This window comes from Nomascus leucogenys, chromosome 22a, assembly GCF_006542625.1.
Source record: "Nomascus leucogenys isolate Asia chromosome 22a, Asia_NLE_v1, whole genome shotgun sequence".
Taxonomy (NCBI): domain Eukaryota; kingdom Metazoa; phylum Chordata; class Mammalia; order Primates; family Hylobatidae; genus Nomascus; species Nomascus leucogenys.
In genome coordinates, this window is record NC_044402.1 from 70,005,488 (window position 1) to 70,028,154 (window position 22,667).

At 42.8% G+C, this 22,667-nt stretch overlaps 1 protein-coding gene and 1 non-coding gene across 12 annotated transcripts in view; both read left to right on the forward strand.

The window, feature by feature from the left end:
* The first annotated feature begins 6,446 nt into the window (after positions 1–6,446).
* Positions 6,447–6,574, forward strand: LOC115832672. Its single transcript, XR_004028191.1, has one exon. It is a non-coding gene; the product is annotated as a small nucleolar RNA SNORA51 (small nucleolar RNA).
* Positions 6,575–12,671: 6,097 nt separating this feature from the next.
* The window catches only part of LOC100583865 (kelch-like protein 23), a 63,172-nt gene continuing 53,176 nt past the window's right edge, over positions 12,672–22,667 (forward strand). For all 11 annotated transcript variants that reach the window (XR_004027691.1, XR_004027690.1, XR_004027692.1 and 8 more), the window contains exons 1-3: positions 12,672–12,979; positions 13,886–15,100; positions 20,104–20,256. Coding sequence is in view for 5 of the 11 variants with exons in the window: in XM_030802261.1 (XP_030658121.1) it covers positions 13,888–15,100; positions 20,104–20,256 (1,366 nt within the window). In the remaining 6 variants the exon portion in view is untranslated. The remainder of the gene's footprint in view (positions 12,980–13,885; positions 15,101–20,103; positions 20,257–22,667) is intronic.

Here is a 22,667-nt window from a genome sequence, read left to right on the forward strand (position 1 = left end):
TCTCTGTCTGTCACTTAGGCTGGAGTGCAGTGATATGAACATGGCTCACTGCAGCCTCAACCTCCTGGGCTCAAGTGATCCTCCCACCTCAGCCTCCTGTGTAGCTAGGACCACAGATGTGTGCCACAATGCCTGACTAATTTTTTCATTTTTGTACAGATTTGGTCTCATCACATAGATTTTTAGATGTGCTCTGTAGGGCATATGGAACAATATGTTCTGAGCCAAAAGCTAAATCTATTCTACTTGTTTGTGTTGTACAAAATAATGTCTATGTGATGATGGTTCATATGGAAACAAAATATTAACATGACTGTTTCCCAAAACAGAATTCTCCAAAACTCCCATTGTTTACAGAAGATGTTACTTGGCAAAAAAATTAGTTTCTCTTTTTTATCTAAATAATAAATTTTCAGTCGTGTAGCTAAACAAATACCAAAAAAATATTTACAATTAAACTAAATACTGGTTGCTGCATGGACATTTATAATCTGTGTAAAATGGAAACCTTGCTCATTCACATTTTTTCTGCCACTCTACAATTATACACCAGATTTTATTACATACTGCTATGGTTTGAATGTGTTCCCACCGAAATTCAGGTATTGAAACTTAATGGTTGATGTGATAGCATTAAGAGGTAGGGCTTAGGCCAGGCACGGTGGCTCACGCCTGTAATACCAGCACTTAGGGAGGCCAAGGCGGGCAGATCACGAGGTCAGGAGATTGAGACCATCCTGGCTAACACGGTGAAACCCCGTCTCTACTAAAAATACAAAAAATTAGCCAAGCGTGGTGGCAGGCGCCTGTAGTCCCAGCTACTACTGGGGAGGCTGAGGCAGTAGAACGGCGTGAACCCGGGAGGTGGAGCTTGCAGTGAGCCGAGATCGCGCCACTGCACTCCAGCCTGGGCGACAGAGCGAGACTCTGCCTCAAAAAAAAAAAAGAGGTAGGGCTTTCAGGAAGTGATTAGGTCATGAGGGCTTCTCCCCTCATGAATGGGATTAAGGCCCTTTCAAAAAGAGGTTTCACACAGCACTAAGCTAGCTTCCACCATGTAGAGGATGGCCTTCCACCTTGAGAGGACACAGCATTCCTCTCCTCTGAAGGATGTAGCAATAAGGGCCATCTCAGAAGCAGAAAGCAGCCCTCACCAGACAATCAAGCCTGTCAGCACCGTGGTCTTGTACTTCTCAGTCTCCAGAACTGTGACAAAATCAATTTCTTTTCTTTTCTTTTTTGAGACGGAGTCTTGCTCTGTTGCCCAGGCTGGAGTGCAGTGGCGCGGTCTGGGCTCACTGCAAGCTCCGCCTCCTGGGTTCACACCATTCTCCTGCCTCAGCCTCCCGAGTAGCTAGGACTACAGGCGCCCGGCTAATTTTTGTATTTTTAGTAGAGACGGGGTTTCACCTTGTTAGCCAGGATGGTCTCAATCTCCTGACCTTGTGATCTGCCTGCCTCGGCCTCCCAAAGTGCTGGGATTACAGGCATGAGCCACTATGCCTGGCCAGGTATTTTCTTATAGCAGTTCCAAAAAGGACTAAGACATGTACCAAAATCACAACTCTTTTCACCACCAAGTTTAAGCAATATTTTATTATCCTCAGTTCAATATGAAAGTATATTCTTTGGGGGATTTATTGACAACTTAGCTTTTCTCACATTTAAATCCAGAACACTATCATGTTCTACAATTTTTGGTATTAAAAATACTTCATTCAACAAATATTTTTGGGTACCTACTATGTGCAAAAAACAAAATAAATTGTGGAAGTATAAGAAGTGTAGGATTATACCTTACAAAGAATGATGTCCTTCAAAGAATTTACAATTTGATTGAAGAGGTGGGATGTGAACATATATAATACATAATACCAAGATATGCTTCATAAACATCTTAGTAATCATCACACTAACAAAAGTACTTAAGAGAGGAAAAGATGATTACAAAACATTCAGTTTTGTAATCAATCAGTTAATTGCGAAATAAGAGAAGCCTTATGAAAGAGGTAGACAGTGGTCCATGCCTTAAAGCAAGCTTATTCAACCCATGCTTGTGGGCTGCAAGTGGCCCAGGATGGCTTTGAATGTGGCCCAACACAAATTTGTAAATTTTGTTACAACATTATGAGATTTATTTGCTTTTTTTTTTTTTTTTAGCTCATCAGCTATCATTAGTGTTAGTGTATTTTCTATGTGGCCCAAGACAGTTCTTCTTCCAGTGTGGCCCAGGGAACCCAAAAGATTGGACACCCCTGCCTTAAAGGATAAGAAGCATTGGGATAGATGAAAACGACTCCACGAAACTTTCCAGATGATGGGAACAATATGAACTGAAATGGGAGTGAGCATAGATTGTTCATTAGGTAGTGATGAGGGGGCTGGCCTGATGAAGTTAAGGGTTTAAACTGGGGAGTAGCAGAATAAAGCTTTGTAAGTGGAATTTGGCCAATTTATGGTCTGATTTGAAACCCGATTAGAGGAGTTTGAACTTTTTCTTGGTAGCTCTTACGAGCAAGTAAAGGGAAGTGATGTGGCCGGGCGCGGTGGCTCACACCTGTAATCTCAGCACTTTGGGAGGTGGAGGCAGGCAGATCACCTGAGGTCAGGAGTTCGAGACCAGCCTGGCCAACACGGTGAAACCCCGTCTCTCCTAAAATTCAAAAATCAGCCAGGTGTTGTGGCACACACCTGTAATCCCAGCACTTTGGGAAGCTGAGGCGGGAGAATCACTTGAACCCGGGAGGTGGAGGTTGCAGTGAGCTGAGATCATGCTATTGCACTCCAGCCTGGGCTACAAGAGCGACACTCTGTGTCAAAAAAAAAAAAAAAAAAATTGGGTGGGGGGATGTGATGTGAGGAAAATGGTGTTTGGGGAGGATTAACGATGGTATACAACTTCAGAGGGAAGTAGAGAGACTGAGACTGAAACATCTTGCAGTAAACCAGATGAGAAGTGATAAAGACCTGGATAAGAGTGATATCAGAGGGAATGAAAATGAAGGGATGGATAAACCCGATGCTTTGAATTTGAAAAATGAAAAACAGCACAAAACTTTTAGACCATATGCTGCAGGAGGGCAGAGTCTGTGGATTGAATCACTTTTGCAATTTATTAAACAACTATGTGCCCTTGAGCAAGTTTTTAAAGAAACTCTGAGTCTTACTCTTAATCCAGTCGAGTTTTCATTTACACAAGTACTCGTTTGTTTGTTTGTTTTTTGAGACGTAGTCTCACTCTGTTGCCCAGGCTAGAGTGCAGTGGCACGATCTCGGCTCACTGCAACCTCAACCTCCCAGGTTCAAGCAATTCTCCTGCCTCAGCCTCCCAAGTAGCTGGGACTACAGGTGCGTGCCACTAAGCCTGGCTAATTTTTTGTATTTTTAGTAGAGATGGGCTTTGACCATGTTAGCCAGGATGGTCTCGATCTCCTGACCTCATGATCCACCTGCCTCATCCTCCTAAAATGCTGGGATTACAGGCATGAGCCACCGTGCCCAGCCACAATAGATATTTCTTGAGCATCTGTTACATGTTTTGAACTATATATAGCAATGAGGAAAACATGAAAATCACTGCTTTCACAGAGCTAACATTCTAGTGGGAGAAACACAATAAGCAGAATACATAATATAAATGGTAATAAGTACTATGGATTAAAATAAAGCAGGGAAGTGGAATAGAGAATAGCAAATTGTAGTAGCAAAATCTTTTTTTTTTTTTTTTTTTTGAGACAGAGCCTTGCTCTGTTGCCCAGGCTGAAGTGCAGTAGTGCAATCTTGGCTCACTGCAACCTCCACCTCCCGGGTTCAAGTGATTCTCCTGCCTCAGCCTCCTGAGTAGCTGGGATTACAGGCATGCACCACAACGCCCGGCTAATTTTTGTATTGTTAGTAGAGATGGGGTTTCGCCATGTTGGCCAGGCTGGTCTTGAACTTCTGACCTCAGGTGATCCAGCCACCTCCACTTCCCAAAGCACTGGGATTACAGGAGTGAACCACCATGCCCGGCTGCAAAATCATTTTTAACACATTGGTAAAAGAAGGAATTGCTGGGAAGGTGGCATTTGAGCAAAAACCTGATGGAACCCCACAAGCACAGACAACTAAAGCAAAAATGGACAAATGGGATCACATCAAGTTAAAAAGCTTCTGCACACCAAAGGAAACAATCAACAAAGTGAAGAGACACCCCACAGAATGGGAGAGAATATTTGCAAACTAGCCATCTGACAAGAGACCAATAACCAGAATATATAAATCGCGCAAACAACTCTATAGGAAAAAATCTAATAGTCCAATTTAAAAATGAGCAAAAGATCTGAATAGACATCTCTCAAAATAAGACATACAAATGGCAAACAGGCATTATGAAAAGGTGCTCAACATCATTGATCATCAGAGAAATGCAAATCAGAACTACAATTAGGCAGGGGGGTGGTGGCTCACACCTATAATCCCAACACTTTGGGAGGCTGAGGTGGGTGGATCACTTGAGGCTAGGAGTTCAAGACCAGCCTGGCCAACATGGCGAAACCTCGTCTCTACTAAAAATACAAAAATTAGCCAGGTATGGTGGTGCATGCTTTTAGTTTCAGCTACTTAGGAGGCTGAAGCGGGAGAATCAGGGAAAATCGTCCGAGGCTGTAGTCGAGGCTGAAGTTAGCTGTAATCATGCCACTGCTCTCCAGCTTGGGTGAGAGAGAAAGACCCTTTCTGTAAAAACTCTTAAAAATAGAACTACCATATGATCCAGCAATCCTGCTGCTGGGTACTGCTGCTGGGTATATACCCAAAAGAAAGAAATCAGTACGTTAAAGAGATACCTGCACTCTCATGTTTGTTGCACCATTGTTCACAATAGCCAAGATTTGGAAGCAACCTAAGTGTCTGTCTACAGATGAATGGATAAAGAAAACATGGTACATAAACACAATGAAGTATTACTCAGCCATAAAAAAGAATGAGATCCTGTCATTCGCAACAACATGGATAGAACTGGAACGTCATTATATTAAGTGAAATAAGCCAGGCACAGAAAGACAAACATCACATGTTCTCACTTATTTGTGGGAGCTAAAAATTAAAACAATTGAGATAGAAAGTAGAAGGAAGTTTACCAGGGGCTGGGAAGGGTAGTGGGGGACTGTGGGGATGTTTAATTGGTACAAAAAGTAGTTTAAAAGAATAAATAGGACCTAGTATTTGCTAGCACAACAGGGTGACTATAGCCAATAATAATTATACATTTTCAAATAACTGAAAGAGTATAATTGGATTGTTTGTAACACAAAGGATAAATGCTTGAGGTGACGGATACGCCATTTATCATGATGTGATTATTACACATTGCATGTCTGCATCAAAGTATCTCACGTACCCCATAAATCTATACACCTACTATGAACCCACAAAAATTTTAAAAAGGCCGGGCACAGTGGCTCATGCCTGTAATCCCAGCACTTTGGGAGGCCGAAGTGGGAGGATCACTTGAAGTCAGATGTTCGAGAGCAGCCTGACCAACATGGCAAAACCCTATCTCTACTAAAATACAACAATTAGCTGGGTGTGGTGGCATGTACCTGTAATCCCAGCTACTCGGGAGGCCGAGGCAGGAGAATCACTTGAACCTGGGAGGCAGAGGTTGCAGTGAGCTGATATCACACCATTGTACTCCAGCCTGGGTGACAGAGCAAGACTCCATCTCAAAAAAAAAAAAAGAAAATTAAAAAAAAATTCCTAATGGAGGTGAGAGAGCCAGTCCTGTAGTGGTAGCTGGGAAAAGAGCAGTCCAGGCAAAAGGAATAGCTAGCAGCAAAGCCCGGAGAAACCCTGAGGCACCGCCTCCTGGTGAGAGGCAAAGCAGAGCTGGGTGTGGGGATCCAGGAACCTGTTATAAGTACTCTGGCCTTTACTGAATGAGCCAGGAAGTCTTTGGCGAGCTTTAATCTCTGACTTATAGAATAATATCAGTCTTTCTTGGGTTAGTTGAGCCAATGCTCTTACTTGTATTCTTTCTCCATTGCTTATAATGGAAAAAGCCCTAGTTTATTATCCTTCTGTCTTGTATTAATTTTATCTAGGATTGAGCTCTAACTGCGGCACAGAAACATATTCCCAAATAAACTGCTATCTTTTAAATAGTAAGAATACTCCCTCAAATAGTAATAGGTTAATTCCTGTTTTGGGACCAGATCAGTGGTCTTTCAAATCTAATAAGTTTGAAAAACTATGTACTCACTTCCACATTTTTAAATCGATATTGGAAACTTTTCATCACAAGTTTAAATATTTGCCAAGGTCGTAGTTTCTAACATGTTATAAATAATGACTGTTAAATAATACTTTTAAATCTATTTAGTAAAAACTAAATATAGCCGTTCAAAACCACTGTCATTCATTTAAAAATACATAAACAAGTTGTTCTTTAAAAGTGGGAAATTTTTGGCTTCCTGGTACTTACCACGGTCTGTGTTCTTACACTGACTAGAAACAGGAGGCAGAGTAAATCAACCCCACATATACCTCAGTCCAGGCCCTGTGCTGGGTCTGTATTGTTAATCAGGAGACATGGAGTTCAGAAAAAAAAAACTGTTGGGAGTTTTTATTTTCTCATTTTTAAAATTTAGTTCTCAGTCTTCTTTCTTCTTGAGTTCGTACTTCCATTCTACTTCTCTTAGAGAAGGTTGTCCCACTGAAAATACAGGCAGTCTTCACTTTGCACAATAATACAGGACCTTCAAAATAACTGTACAAGTTGAAAATGTATAATGTGACCTAAATAATCAACGGGAAAATTATGATTGTCCTATGACCTTTAAAATTTTTTGTCACAACATTATAAACTCTCTTACTATTCGTTAAAATGTATAGGGAAATAAAGAACATGGTAAGACTGATATTTACTTAGTATACTGCAATTTAAAACATTAGAAACATTGATAATTGAAGTGTTGTGTTTCTTTGTAAACACTTAACAATAGTAGTTTGCTTAGTTTCTTGCCTTCTTGTCACAGAACTTATGATTTGGCGTACTCATCTTTCTACGCCCTAATGGACTGTCATAGTTTTATGTCTGGATCAACTTCCAATGTGTTATCCTTTGCATTTTCGATGTGGTGAAATATCTCCAAGAGTTCCTTTAATGTGAAGTTTTTTGCCAGGATCACTTCCTTTGAGACATAAGGTGACTCACTTATGTCATGAGTTCACCTGCACTAAGTTCCCTGGCTGCATATCTGAATTCTCTCCAATGGTGGTAGTGTAAACATTCCCATGCTCAGCTATTTCCTCTATAACCTCATTACGTTCATTTCACTTTTTTGTTGTTGATTTTTTTAGACGGAGTTTTGCTCTTGTCACCCAGGCCGAAGTGCAATGGCACAATCTTGGCTCACTGCAACCTCTGCCTCCCAGGTTCAAGTGATTCTCCTGCCTCAGTCTCTGAGTAGCTGGGATTACAGGCACCCACCACTACGCCTGGCTAGTTTTTGTATTTTTAGTAGACACAGGGTTTCACCATGTTGGCCAGGCTGGTCTCGAACTCCTGACCTCAGGTGATCCGCCTACCTTGGCCTTCCAAAGTGCTGGAATTACAGGCGTAAGCCACCATGCCCGGCCATTTCACATTTTATTTGCAGTATTGTCACTTTTTATTTCCATGCCATACTTTCATCCTTGTTGGTCAATACCCTTTCTCAATCACCCATTTTTGTAAAATGTCACATGGGTTTTTTACTGGCAGACAAGGAGACAATGCAACTGCAAGCCTTGCTGTCTGTATGTGAACTGACAGATGCACAGAGATCAATCACTGACAGACTTTGAAAGAAGATATATAAGGCCGGGCGCGGTGGCTCACGCTTGTAATCCCAGCACTTTGGGAGGCCGAGGCGGGCAGATCACGAGGTCAGGAGATCGAGACCACGGTGAAACCCTGTCTCTACTAAAAACACAAAAAATTAGCCGGGTGTGGTGGCGGGCGCCTGTAGTCCCAGCTACTCGGAGAGGCTGAGGCAGGAGAATGGCGTGAACCCGGGAGGCGGAGCTTGCAGTGAGCCGAGATTGCGCCACTGCACTCCAGCTTGGGTGACAGAGCGAGACAGACTCCGTCTCAAAAAAAAAAAAACAAAAAAAAACAAAAAGAGAGAAGATACATGATTGGCCACTGATCAGGATGCGCACTTGTTAATGTAGTAATTCATGGACCTGAAGAGCTAGCAGCCAATTTGTATTTTATGCAGTTACTCAGAGTTAATTTACCTCAGTAACTGAAATTTGAAACCTTGTTCTCAGGGGACAGGTGTTATTTAACTAAACAGTGGTAACTAAAATTCATACATATTGGAACCATTCAAAGAAAGGATTTTTGGCCAGGCCAAAAAAAAGAAAGACTTTTCTGTATGGTTTTATACTGAATATCTTTTATTAATCTCTTAACCTTCTCTGTGACAAAAATGTATATAAATTACAATTTGTATGTCCTTGATTGTTTTATGTCCTTGATTATTTTACAAATCCTGGCCTAATTAATATTATAATTATTATTATAATTGATTAAACATAAATATGTTTAAATCAAAAGTAAAAAATTATTAAAAATTATTTCAATCTGATGAATAGGGCTACTTTCATTTAGAGTATGAAGCCAAGTAGTGCTTACTGCTGGAATGAGACAGTATTTAGGATCAGTGATGTTCCTGCTTAACATTTCTATAGACATAATTGCTGAGAAAACATGTTCACAGAGACAAATAGAATGAGATTAATTTTATCATAGTGGGCGCGATGGCTCATGCCTGTAATCCCAGCACTTCGGGAGGCTGAGGCAGATGGATCACCTGAGGTCAGGAGTTCAAGACCAGCCTGGCCAACATGGCAAAACCCCATCTCTACTAAAAATACAAAAATGAACTAGGCATGGTAGCATGCACCTATAGTCCAGCTAATCAGGAGGCTGAGGGAGGAGAATTGCTTGAACTTGGGAGGCAGCAGTTGCAGTGAGCCAAGATCACACCATTGCACTCCAGCCTGGGTGACAGAGTAAGACTCTGTTTCGAAAAAAAAAAAAAAAAAACCTTTATTATAGTAATGCCACTCATTTTGTCATTCCCTCCAAATTATTTGCCAAAAATCCTCTTTCACTTTTGCTGGAAACCAGGAATTGGAAACCTGTGACTTGCAAAAGCATTGTTACCTAGTTATTAGAATGTTCACTTTCTTATTTTACAGGAAACATACCAAAAAAGGTTTTACCAAGACACATCGGCTGCAGGGCAGCCACAGATACCTGTGTTGGCTGTGTACTATACAACTCCTGAGAGCAGTGTTTACACTGTACTCTACTTAAGTTGCATGAGCTGGAATTGTGCAGTGCACAATTTGCAAAGCTGTATGTGGTAGCCTTATACATTTTACCTACTATTGTTTTTTGTTTTGAGACGGAGTCTTACTCTGTCGCCCAGGCTGGAGTGCAATGGTGCAATCTCGGCTCACTGTAACCTCCGCCTCCCAGGTTCAAGAGATTCTCCTACCTCAGCCTCCTGAGTGGCTGGGATTATAGGCATATACCACCACACCTGGCTAATTTTTGTATTTTTAGTAGAGATGGGGTTTCACCATGTTGGTCAGGATGGTCTTGAACTCCTGACCTCGTGATCTGCCTGCCTCGGTCTCCCAAAGTGCTGGGATTACAGGCGTGAGCCAATGGGCCTGGCCTTTTTTTTTTTTTTTTTTAACTTGGCAGCAACTTGTTTAATCCAGTATGTAAATGAGGTATACAAAATGTTCTATCTATGCCCATCATCTACACGCATTGTTAATGATATCACAGCATATCAAACATTTAATCGCATGGCTGTACTTAGTGGAAAGATGTACTAATAAGGTAAAAATTATAAATAAAATCATTATTTTTAGAACTAGGAGTCCTTTGAAAGCTGAAGTGTGATGTCAATAAGTCATCTAACTCCATGCCAAGCTTAGTATCTGCCAAATCATTTATGTCTCATTTCCATGGCAGCACTTTATTTCTTTAAGACTTGGAACCACAGATGGCACATCTGTTTTCCTGAACGGTATCATTAATTTATTTGATTTATGAATGCTAATTATATGTTTCTGAATGCATCAAATCTATCAGCATTTGCAATGGTCTCTTTGATAAGCACATGGTAAAGAGGAACTATGCCAGGCAACACCCTTCAGGACCTGCTCTTCTCTTGGCAAAGTGAAGCAGTATAATAGTCTAATGTGTAATATACACTGATATACACTTTTAAGCAGTAATTCACAACCAGGGAACATCAGGCAATGAAAGCAAGAGTTTTAATTGGTTCATGCAGCAATCTGAAATAACTGCACAAATGAGAATATAGTGAATTCTATTATTCACAAATCATTTATTATTACATGTAGTTATGATTCCAGAAGCCCTTACTCCAAGTTAGATGGAGCCTATTTTTTTTATACATCAAACTTGGCAAACAGTAACTATAGCTACAAAAACAGCCATCTCTACACTTCAGTGACAAAAATGGAGAGAAGTCTCCTTCAATCAGTCACAATTGTGTCCTTGAATGGCAACAGTGACAACAGCATCACTATCAGTTATGAAGGGCAAGCTATAATTACTATTAACTACGAAGTTCATAATTTCTGAAGAAATGTTAAGAAGATGCTAATTTCCAAATTAAGGTTGTGATGCAGAATTAAGTATAAATATACTTTCATTATAGTAGCTAACATTTATATATCAAGTCCTAAGTGCTTCATTATTAATTTGTCTTTCCAATAACCTTAGGCTAGGTTGAGAAAGTATCCATGTTGTCTGTATTTTACAGATCCGAAGACTAAGGATCAGAGAAGTTTAGTAATTTGTGAGAGGCTATGTGTTAGATGAGCGGCAGAGATGAGCCTTAAGCCTGAAACTAAATCTCATATGCCTTCCTTTTCTAACTATGCTGTTTACCAGATGTTGGGATATTAAACTTTCATCTTTCTTCCTTTTGGGTCCAACACATTCTCTTATTTGTCCATAAGAATCACCTGCTGCCCTTGATTAGAATGCAGATCCCTAGGTCTCCACCCCACAGAAGTCTGTGCGTGGGGTGTGGTAGTTGTGGTAGTTGTGGGGGCTGCATAACCAGCATCTTACATAATTCAATTAAGATGATCTGATTTGTGGAATTAAACTAAAACCCACCAGAGAACAAACAGATGCTATTTATTCAGAGTTTGCTGTAGAAGGGAGTCCCAGTCACCATCACTTGACTTTGTTAGAGGCTCAAAGGTGGGGCAGACGAGTGGGAAAGCTTTATAGAAGCGAAGAAAAGCCCCCAGTATGCTCTGATTGGAAGTTGTTGGCATGGGAAAGCTGCAGGTGGGCTACTAGAAGCGGGGATATTTTATGTGATTGGTTTGCGGAACATGTTTGGCTTTCTCTGGTTGGTGCTGATGTGGAACTAGGGGTAAAAATAGGGAAGTTGTATTTTGGAAGGCCCAGGCAGGAGGATCACTTGAGTCCAGGAGTTTGAGACCAGCCTGGGCAACATAGTGAGACCCTGTTATGAAGAAAAATTTTAAAATTTTCAAAAATTGCACATCTGTAGTCGTAGGTACTTGGGAGGCTGAGGCAGAGGATCTCTTGAGACCAGGAGATCGAGGCTGCAGTGAGCTAAGATCGTGCCACTACATTTCAGCCTGGGCAACATAGCAAGACCCTGTCTCAAAAAAGAAAAAAAATATGGAAATTGCCAGTCGTTGACTACTTCCTGACTGTTCTGGTTCAGCTGCTACCAAGGTTGTGGTCTGCCTTCCTGGGCTTCTTATGTGGTTCAGAGTTCTGTTGTCAATACTATCTGGCCATTCATGTATATTGCGTTTCTGAGACCATACTCTGGGAAACACGTGGTCTTCTGGTAGTGGTGAAGGTCCCTGTGAGCTAGGGACCATCTGTCAACACTCTTATCACTACTAGTGTCTATCTCTATCAGGACTCGAGGCACTTAATAAAATCTTGCGAACGAATGAATGAATGATATACAAAAATATTTGATACTGGCTTTAGTTAGAACAAGAAAATGAACTTTGTGTACCATATAGACATCTGTGACTAGAGTGGCCGTCACCAGAAAGGCTGCTCCTTCCAGCTACTATGCTCTAAATACAATAACCTGAATCTTAGCACGACTGGACTTCGCCTTGACTTCGCCTTGGCTCCGGCTGCCCAAAGTTTCTCTCAAAGCTTCAGCTTAACCCCTGATGTGCTCACCAGCACCAAGGCGCCCTCCTGAGTGCTTTGCGGGAGGTGGCATGGCGTCTGTGGGAAAGGCCGGCTACTTCTGGCAATTCAAAGGAGCCTCCAATCCCTGACCTTTAGTCGTGCCGCATTCTCTCCACTCTTTCCCCCTTCTCTGTCCTCACAATTGGTTCTGGGCTGGTGAAGCCTACTGAGGGAGGGGAGTGTACACACATGCACACGCGCGCGCGCGCACACACACACACTCATATATGGTGTTATTAATAATTCAGGACTCAGAGTTTATCTAAGAGAAGACGCTCGACCTGGTGTGAGACAGCGCGCGGGAGAGCGAGCGAGCCAAGGAAGGGGAAGGCGGCGGCGCGGGCTGTCTCCTGGGGAAGCAGTCCCACCTGCCGTGGGGGGCGCCGCTGGGGAGGGGCCGAGCCGCGCGCACGCCCGCACGCCCCGCCCCGCCCCGCCCCGCCCCGCTCGCCGCGCGGCCCGGCGACGGGGAAGTTCCCGCGAGTGGCCTCGCGCCCAGACCGCGCGGGGGGCTATTCGGGTGGAGGCGGGGGAGCCGCCGGGACACCAAAATAGGAGCTGCTTGTGGGGTGGAGCGGCACTAGCTGGCGGCCTCCGAGCGCCTCTTCCAAAGATGGTCAGAGGGGCCGGAGGCGTCCCCGCTCCCGCTCGCTGCTAGCCCGCGGGCCAGCGCCGCGTGCCGAGCCCCGGCGGGAGGTAGGTGCGGCGCGGACCCGCAGCCCGAGGCCGGCCTGCGGCGAGCGAGCGGGGCTGGGCGCGGGGAGCGGGGCCGGGCGCGGGCAGCGAGGCCGCGCGGGAGAGGAGCGCAGACAATGGCCGCGCGGTCGCCGGGCCGAGCCGAACGCGTTGCGCGGGGGCTGCCTGCGGCGTCTTTCCCACACCTGCGCGGAGTGCCGGGCAGAGGGACGCGGGCACCGGGCCCGCGGGCGGCACGCGGCGCCCTCGAGTCCAGCCCCTCTCCAGGCCCCGGGGCCGGGCGGTCTCCGGGCGGGAACGTGGGCCGGGGCCCAGGCGCGGGGCGCGCGGAAACCCCTGCGGCGGGCGCGGGGGAGGGGGCGCAGGCTGCAGGGGCTGCGCCGAGCCGCCTTCCTTTCTCTCCTTCCTTAAGCGAAAGGGCTCAGGATTTCGCTTTTCCGAGACCTCTTCTTGTCCGTTTATATTTCCATCATCCCTTTCTTGGCATTTCGATGTGATTTCAAAGGGAGACGAGCTTGGGGAAAAGGTTGAATTGGGGCCGAGCCGAGACAGCTGAGGTCCAGCCTCGAGTGGGGTGACCCTCGGACACTTGCCTTGCCTAGTGTGGGATCTCATCTCCGAACGCCAGGCCAGGGTAGATTGCGGTGAATGGAATAGCAAATCAGTACTCTCAAAAGGACTACTGAAAAATCCAGGAGCCTCATTTCAAGCTCCGAGCTACCCTGAATTTAAATTGACCACCATATAAATGATCAAACAGTCCATCCACATTTTGCATTTATTATTTAGATGTTGAACTTAGTCCAGTTTTGGAGTATATCCGATGCTAGTCAAGTTATTTAGCATTGATTATTTGAGAGAATGTGCAACATTGAAAACACATTTGTTATTTCATATTTATTGCAGCCATGGCTCTAAAAGGACAAGAAGATTATATTTATCTTTTCAAGGATTCAACACATCCAGTGGATTTTCTGGATGCATTCAGAACATTTTACTTGGATGGATTATTTACTGATATTACCCTTCAGTGTCCTTCAGGCATAATCTTCCATTGTCACCGAGCCGTTTTAGCTGCTTGCAGCAATTATTTTAAGGCAATGTTCACAGCTGACATGAAAGAAAAATTTAAAAATAAAATAAAACTCTCTGGCATCCACCATGATATTCTGGAAGGCCTTGTAAATTATGCATACACTTCCCAAATTGAAATAACTAAAAGAAATGTTCAAAGCCTGCTTGAGGCAGCGGATCTGCTACAGTTCCTTTCAGTAAAGAAGGCTTGTGAGCGGTTTTTGGTAAGGCACTTGGATATTGATAATTGTATTGGAATGCACTCCTTTGCAGAATTTCATGTGTGTCCAGAACTAGAGAAGGAATCTCGAAGAATTCTATGTTCAAAGTTTAAGGAAGTGTGGCAACAAGAAGAATTTCTGGAAATCAGCCTTGAAAAGTTTCTCTTTATCTTGTCCAGAAAGAATCTCAGTGTTTGGAAAGAAGAAGCTATCATAGAGCCAGTTATTAAGTGGACTGCTCATGATGTAGAAAATCGAATTGAATGCCTCTATAATCTACTGAGCTATATCAACATTGATATAGATCCAGTGTACTTAAAAACAGCCTTAGGTCTTCAAAGAAGCTGCCTGCTCACCGAAAATAAGATCCGCTCCCTAATATACAATGCCTTGAATCCCATGCATAAAGAGATTTCCCAGAGGTCCACAGCCACAATGTATATAATTGGAGGCTATTACTGGCATCCTTTATCAGAGGTTCACATATGGGATCCTTTGACAAATGTTTGGATTCAGGGAGCAGAAATACCAGATTATACCAGGGAGAGCTATGGTGTTACATGTTTAGGACCCAACATTTACGTAACTGGGGGCTACAGGACGGATAACATAGAAGCTCTTGACACAGTGTGGATCTATAACAGTGAAAGTGATGAATGGACAGAAGGTTTGCCAATGCTCAATGCTAGGTATTACCACTGTGCAGTCACCTTGGGTGGCTGTGTCTATGCTTTAGGTGGTTACAGAAAAGGGGCTCCAGCAGAAGAGGCTGAGTTCTATGATCCTTTAAAAGAGAAATGGATTCCTATTGCAAACATGATTAAAGGTAAGTGGAGATTATGTTTATTTTGTATTTTTTAGATGTCTGGGGCTAGACCAGCAGTCTCACTTCTCTTGAATTTATCACTTTGGGATGCTATCCAGGAACTATAGTGAATTTTACAAATAATGCTACACAGAATGTTCCAGATAAAAACAATATAGCATAGTTCCCAACTTGTGTGAGAGTTATGAGAATTTATATTCAAGTCAAGGGCTAGATGAAGAGACAAATCTGGACAGTTTTTCATTTTTTCGTGTTCTTGAAATTGAACCCTTTAAAATTCTGCTATTCAACTTTTTTCCTCTCAAAATACGCTGATCAGCTCTCAAGAGGTCCTTCATTAAAACCTTGGAAGGTTTGGTCCCTACAGGATTTAACAAAGTACTTTCTTCCAGGGACCAGAGACAACGTCTGCTTTTGCAATTCAGTCCTCCCTGAGAGGGGCAGACACCATACTCTCCCTCATGTGACCCACAGAACCTGGCACACCCCTGGGTCTCGGTATCTATCTGATAAACACTATTTTCTGCTGTGTTTGGCGATTTGTTAGCCTTGCTCTCCTTCTCTCCCACTGGAAATAAAGTTAAAGGGGAATCTTATTTCATTGTATTTATTCATTGGTGCTGAGGAGTTGTTACAAAAACAACTGGTAGGTTGTTACCAAATTTGTATCATTTTGTCCCAAATGTTTCTTCCCAGGCTTTTCTGTTTCTTTTTTAATGCTAGTAAGAGTGTGGGAATTTGACCTGGTCTGGAAATCTGACCTGGTATGATCCTTGGATGACAGGCAGGAAGCTGAGAGGCAGAACAGTCTTGGGATCAGGCACGCTGCCTCTGAAGCTAAACTGCCTGCATGCAGATCCCTGCTTTCCTCTTACTTGCTGATGAGCTCTGGCAAATTGTTCAATCACCCTGTGCCCCCGTTTTGTCATCTGTATAATGGGGATGACGATATTACCTAGTCTCAGATCACTGAGAGGATTAATCTATGCTTGTGAAGTGCCTAGAACAGTGTTTGACACAGAGTAAGCATGCTATAAATGTTAGGCCTGATTGTCCTGAATGTCGGTATCGAAGGACATGTCAGCTCTTAGAGAGCAGAAATTGATTTCATGTGAAGTCGTGACCACTCTCATACCAGGGTGGGAGAAGGTAGCAGAAAGCCCGGTGCTGTTGCTCCCCTGGTTTTTGTCTTTGCCTGAGTCTCACCACTACTTGCCGATTCCAGGAGGGCTCTGAATGTCCTGACCCCTCTTCTGCAAAAGAAACAAGAAAAGTCCATATATTTAAGCAGCTATTGTAAACTAGCATACATTTCTGATTCTGTTTTTTAAGGATGATGTAACAGTTTCAGTGGTTTTGTGGTTCAGAGTATATTTCTTTTTCTTTTTCTTTTTTTTTTTTTTTTTGAGATGGAGTCTCACTCTGTCTCCCAGGCTGGAATGCAGTGGCGTGATCTTGGCTCACTGCAACCTCTGCCTCCCCGGTTCAAGCAATTCTCCTGCCTCAGCCTCCTGAGTAGCTGGGATTACAGGCATGTGCCACCACACCTAGCTAATCTTTGTATTTTTAGTAGAGACGGGGTTTCAATTCACCATGTTGGCCAGGCTGGTCTTGAACTCCTGACCTCAAGTGATCCCCCCACCTTGGCTTCCCAAAGTGCTCGGATTACAAGGGTGGGTTTAGAGTATACTTCTTTGAGAATGAAAGCTTACTACTTTACTGAAATTTTTAAAATTTATATTTAGAACAGTGCTTGCTGGAAAAAAATATGCTGCGATGGTATATCTACTGTGAAACAAAAGCCATATGCATGCTTGCCTTAACCTTGAATGGAGTAGGAGATCCTCATACCTCAAAGTCCTCCCTCACCTGCTAACTGGGTCTGAAATTCCAGTTTTATACTTTGAACTCAAAGCTTTGATTCTTGTTTATATCTAGTCATCCCAGGGAGAGGTAACACTTTGCCAGTTATGTGCAGTTTTGACTACTACTTGTTTTGGTGGGTGGACTCATACAGAACTTTTTTTAAACAATTTTTTAAATTTTATTTTTAATTTTTAAAACTAGAAATGGGGGTCTTACTACGTTGCCCAGGCTGGTCTTGAACCCCTGGCCTCAAGTGATTCTCCCACCTTGGCCTCCCAAAGTGCGGGGATTATAGGTGTGAACCACCACACCCAGCCATACTGAACTTTTAGATTCCCATTTTTTGGTAGAAAGGATAACATTTTTTTCAGTTCGTTTTATTTTGTAGCCTTGAAGTGAAATAGCAGCTTTCTGTGGTAATGAACTTAATTTGGGTACAGTCAAATTTAAAATTTATTTCCTTTTTTTGGTTCTGGACCGAAATTAAGTTCACTAATGTACGGAGAAGAAATAAATACTTGGCTGTTTAGGAACTCCTAAATCTTTATTTTTTTCCATCATAACTACTCTACTTGTAAACCCACTTTTATTTTGGGATAGAAAGGAACAAGAAGATTAAACTGTATCCTGCAAAATGGTGCTAGGTAAAAGTTAGTGGAAAGACAAAACCAACATTTTCAACTAAAATGATCCTCATCATCTTTCTTCCTTTTTTCATCTTCCCTCCAAACCTATTTCCTCCCCTTCCTCCCCCCCTCCCCCTCCTCCCCGCCCCTTCCCCTCCCCCATCCCCTCTCCCTCCTTCTGCCTTCTTCTTCTTCCTCCTCCTCCTTCCCCTCCTCGCCTTCCCCCACCCCTCCTTGTTTTGGCATCAGTGATTCCAGTTTTTCCAGCTCAGGACCTCAAAATCAGTTTGGTTTGCCTCTGCGTCAGTCAGTCATCAAGACCTGTGTGTTTTACCTGTCTCTTTCTCTATGCTGTTCCCTCCATACCCAAAGCCCCTTCAAAATCAGGCCCTCGAGACCACCCACCCTGGCCAGTAACTAGATCTTTCTGGTACCTGTTCTTCCTCTGTTAGTTGCTCTATTCCTCTGTTTAAAAACCTTAAAATCTGGCTGAATTAAATCCAGATTCTTTGTTGGGCATCAGTATCCTTTGCTACCTGGCTTCAACTTATCATGCCAGCCTTAAAGTCCCATGCAACAACCCCCAATGTGCCACCTGCCCTGGTCAAGCAGGGCTACTTGACATTGTCCAGTAAGCCTTTGCACTGGCTTTTCCCTCTGTCTAGAATGGCCTCCTCTCACCTATACCTGCCAACTTCCTACCATCACCCAGGTCAAATTCCACCACCACCTGCTGTGATTTCCCTGGTCAAATGCAGTGTTTTCGTGCCCAGACCATGCCCAGCAATTCATCTGTCCCTTTTTTCATGGTGTTTCTTCCATTTTATACCTAGTGTTTTAATTACAGCCATGTGCCACTTAACAATGGGGATATATTCTGAGAAATGTGTGATTAGGCAATTGTGTCATGTGAACATTATACTTACACAACAGGCTATACCATACTAATCGTACAGCCTAATACACACCTAGGCTGTATGGTATAGCCTGTTACTCCTAGGCTTCAGGCCTGTATAGCATGTTACTATACTGAATATTCTAAGCAATATAACACAATGGTAAGTCTTTGTGTATCTAAACATAGAAAAGCTACAGTAAAAATACAGCATAAAAGATAAAAATGGTAGACCTATTTAGGGCGTTTACCATGAATGGAGCTTGCAGGACTGGAAGTTGTTCTGGTTAAGTCAGTGAGTGAGTGGGGAGGGATTGTGAAGGCCTAGGACATTACTGTACACTACTGTAGACTTTTTACTTTTTTTGAAACAGGGTCTTGCTCTGACACTTAGGCTGGACTGCAGTGATGTAAACATAGCTCACTGCAGCCTTGACCTCCTGAGATCAAGCAGTCCTCCCACCTCAGCTTCCCGAGTGGCTGGGGCTACAGGCACATGCCATCACATGTGGCTACTTTTTTATTTTTTATAGAGATGTGGTCTCACTTTGTAGTCCAGGCTGGTTTCAACCTCCTCCTGGGCTCAAGTGATCCCCTGCCTCAGCCTCCTAAACTGCTGGAATTACAGGCATTACTGTAGACTTTATATAGCTTATAAAAATGTTTTCTTTTTATCTTTATTCTATAAGCTTTTTTTTTTTTTTGAGACGGAGTCTCACTCTGTCGCCAAGGCTGGAGTGCAGTGGTGCTATCTCAGCTCACTGCAAGCTCTGCCTCCCGGGTTCACGCCACTCTCCTGCCTCAGGCTCCCGAATAGCTAGGACTACAGGCGCCCGCCACCACGCCTGGCTAATTTTTTGTATTTTTAGTGAAGACGGGGTTTCACCGTGTTAGCCAGGATGGTCTCGATCTCCTGACCTCGTGATCCGCCCACCTCAGCCTCCTAAAGTGCTGGGATTACAGATGTGAGCCACCTCGCCTGGCCTCTATAAGCTTTTTTATATTTTTTTTATATATATATAAAACTTATTTATTGATTTTTTTTACTTGTTAAAATTTTTTGGTAAAAAGTAAGACACAGACACACACATTAGCCGAGGCCTACACAGGGTCAGGATCATCAATGTCAGAATCATCAATATCACTGTCTTCCGCCTCCACATCTTGTCCCACTTGCAGGCTTTCAAGGGCAATAACAGGCATAGAGCTGTCCTCTCCTATGATAATAATGCCTTTTTCTGGAATACCTCTTGAAGGACCTGCCAGAGGCGTAGATTTATTTACACCAGCATCACCAGAAACACATGAGAATGCTTTGTGTCATGTCTTTATAACAGCTACAACAATATCACTAGGTGATAGGAAATTTTCCATTCCATTATAATTTTATGGAGATCATTGTGCATGGTGCATGGCTGTATTTGTGTGCACGTCCCACCCTCTCTTAAGAGCACAAAGAGCCTTCCTTTTTTATTCTTTTGTCCCTTATAGCACTTAGCACAGTACCTTGCATTTTACCATCAGTAATAACAAAAACAACAATAAATTTAGCCCAGTGTTCACTGCAAAAAAGAACAAAAGATCAATCTAAAGATGTGATTTTAATTAATACATAGGTGTGGGGAATGCTACTGCCTGTGTCTTACATGATGTTATCTACGTCATTGGTGGCCACTGTGGCTACAGAGGAAGCTGCACGTATGACAAAGTTCAGAGCTACAATTCTGATATCAACGAATGGAGCCTCATCACCTCCAGTCCACATCCAGGTAACAAAAATACTGTTTCAATATATGTTATGATGTAGTTTAGTAGCTTAAAGGATGGCTAAAAATGGGCTGGAAATAGAAAATGCTGATTTTATTGTAGACTACACATGGGTAGAATTAAAATTCTCAAAATATTCATATATATCCATCCAACGGTAATCACAATGAGATTCTGATTGGGTCACATCTACAAATATTTTCCCTGATGTCTTTATACAATGCACATTATAAGTCTATGTAGTCAAAAATGTTAGCATCTTTACATTTTTTTTTCACTTATTTCTTTTTTGTGTTTTCCTTTATGTGCCATCTTTCATTTTTGACATTAATTATATAAAATACAATGTTCATAAGTAGTTGAAAAGCACCGTTCTATCAAATAGAAAGGGTACCCAGTGACTGAAGTTCAGCTAGAGATTGTTTCCTGTTTTAGAAGCATGTTCTTTCTAGGTTTCACTTACTATTAAGCATTCACTCCTACAATGTGCAGAGCCATATGTTGGCCTTACCTTAACGCTCATACAGGGAACATGCTGTCTGCCCATAAGGAATGGCCTGTCTTCTTGGATGTCTTTTGTTCTTTGACTTGTGTCTTTGTGAAGAGCTCAGAGGGAAGCACAGGTTTTAGTCTGTTTCAATTATGCCATAGGTTTAAGTTGTTTTCATTAGGAAAGATTCATGTCATCATACCACTATGTTACCTTGAATCATTTTCCATAGAGCATCAAGCTTCCATGTGGGTCCAGTGGAGGGCGTAGTTGAAATTCACAAGCTGGAACCATCTGAGAGGACTAGTAATACTTACCATAGATCAGGCACTGGCTAAGCGCTTCATATGTGTATTACCTCAGATTCTCACTACGAGTCTGTGAGCAGATATTGTTTGTCACCATTTTACATATCTGGAAATGGAGAAACAATGAGTAACTTTTCCAAGGTCATAGTTTCACAGTTTGAAAGTGGTGGACCGGGATTCAAAATCTGGCGGTCTGATTCCATAACTTGTGCTGTAGCCACTAAACAATCTGCCTCTCCTTAAGGGAGCAGACTCTCCTGCTTTCAGCCAAGGCAGCTGCTTCCAGCCCATACATCATCTATCCCATATGATGGATGGTTCAGCTGAAGCACACCTAAATCTGGTGCTGCATCTCCATATGCGCAGGCTTTGCATGAGAAGAAACTTTAGCCACAGGCTTCCCTGGCTGCAAAGACATCATGGAATGGGTAAACTTCTGCCTCCTAGTAGCCCAAATGGACCATCCCAGACTCCCCACCACTTTCTGTTGTGATCAATGAAGTTATAATGGAAAGGAATTATAACAACTCATAGTGAGTAATAGCTAGCATTTATTCAGTCAGTGTGTGGCAGGCATAAACTATTCCAGTAATTTTACGTGTATAATCTGTTTAAACCTCAAAATAATTCCATGAGCTAGGTACTGTTTTTATCACATTTTATAGGACACTGAGGTACAAAGAGATTAAATAAATTGCCCAAGGTTAGCCAGCTAGTGCTTATTAGAACTGAGGTTCAAACCTGGACAGTCTGGCTTGAACTTCACTGTTATCTCACCTGAACCTCATGTTAACCTTAGAAGTTAGATGTTACTCTGCCTATTTTGTGGATAAGCTTATCTTTACAAAGAAAATGCAATACATGAAAAGTCAGAATTCACAAATTAGAGGGCAGTTATTTATATTATAAATTTAATGTACATGTCATTAAGAGGTTCCCTCAAAAATAAGTTTTCCATAACATATTTCATATAACTTATTAACTACATGAAAAAGAGTCTGAGAGACAGTGTCACTTTGGATTTAATCCAAAGTATTTTTTATTTTTTATTTTTTTGCACACAAAACAACATTTTCTAACAGTACATACTAACAAAAAGATGCATATCAAACATATTAGGAAGGTTGCACATGGGAAGACGGGGAATAGAAATGGGGGGTGGGAATTAAAGAAAATAAATGAGAGAGGGACTTTGTATGGATCAATGATAATAACTCAATCCTCTATTTGACAAAGAAGAAGGAGAAGGAAGAGGAAGAAAAAGAAAGTGGGATAAAGGATCAGAAAGGGAGGAAAATAGAAAAAATTAGAGTATGACTCCAGGGTAGACCTGTTTTGTTGTCGCTTGGTTCGTTGGTTGGTTTGACAGTTGTATTTTTCATATGTTTCGCCATGTTGGCCAGGCTGGTCTCGAGCTCCTAGCCTCAAGTGATCAACCCGCCTCAGCTTCCCAGAGTACTGGGACTACAGGCGTGAGCCACCACATCCAGCCCCCACATTGCTTCTGGCCTCTGTGGTAGACCTCCCAGACGGGGCGGCCGGGCAGAGGTGCTCCCCACATCCCAGACGGGGCGGCCAGGCAGAGGTGCTCCTCACTTCCCAGATGGGGCGGCCG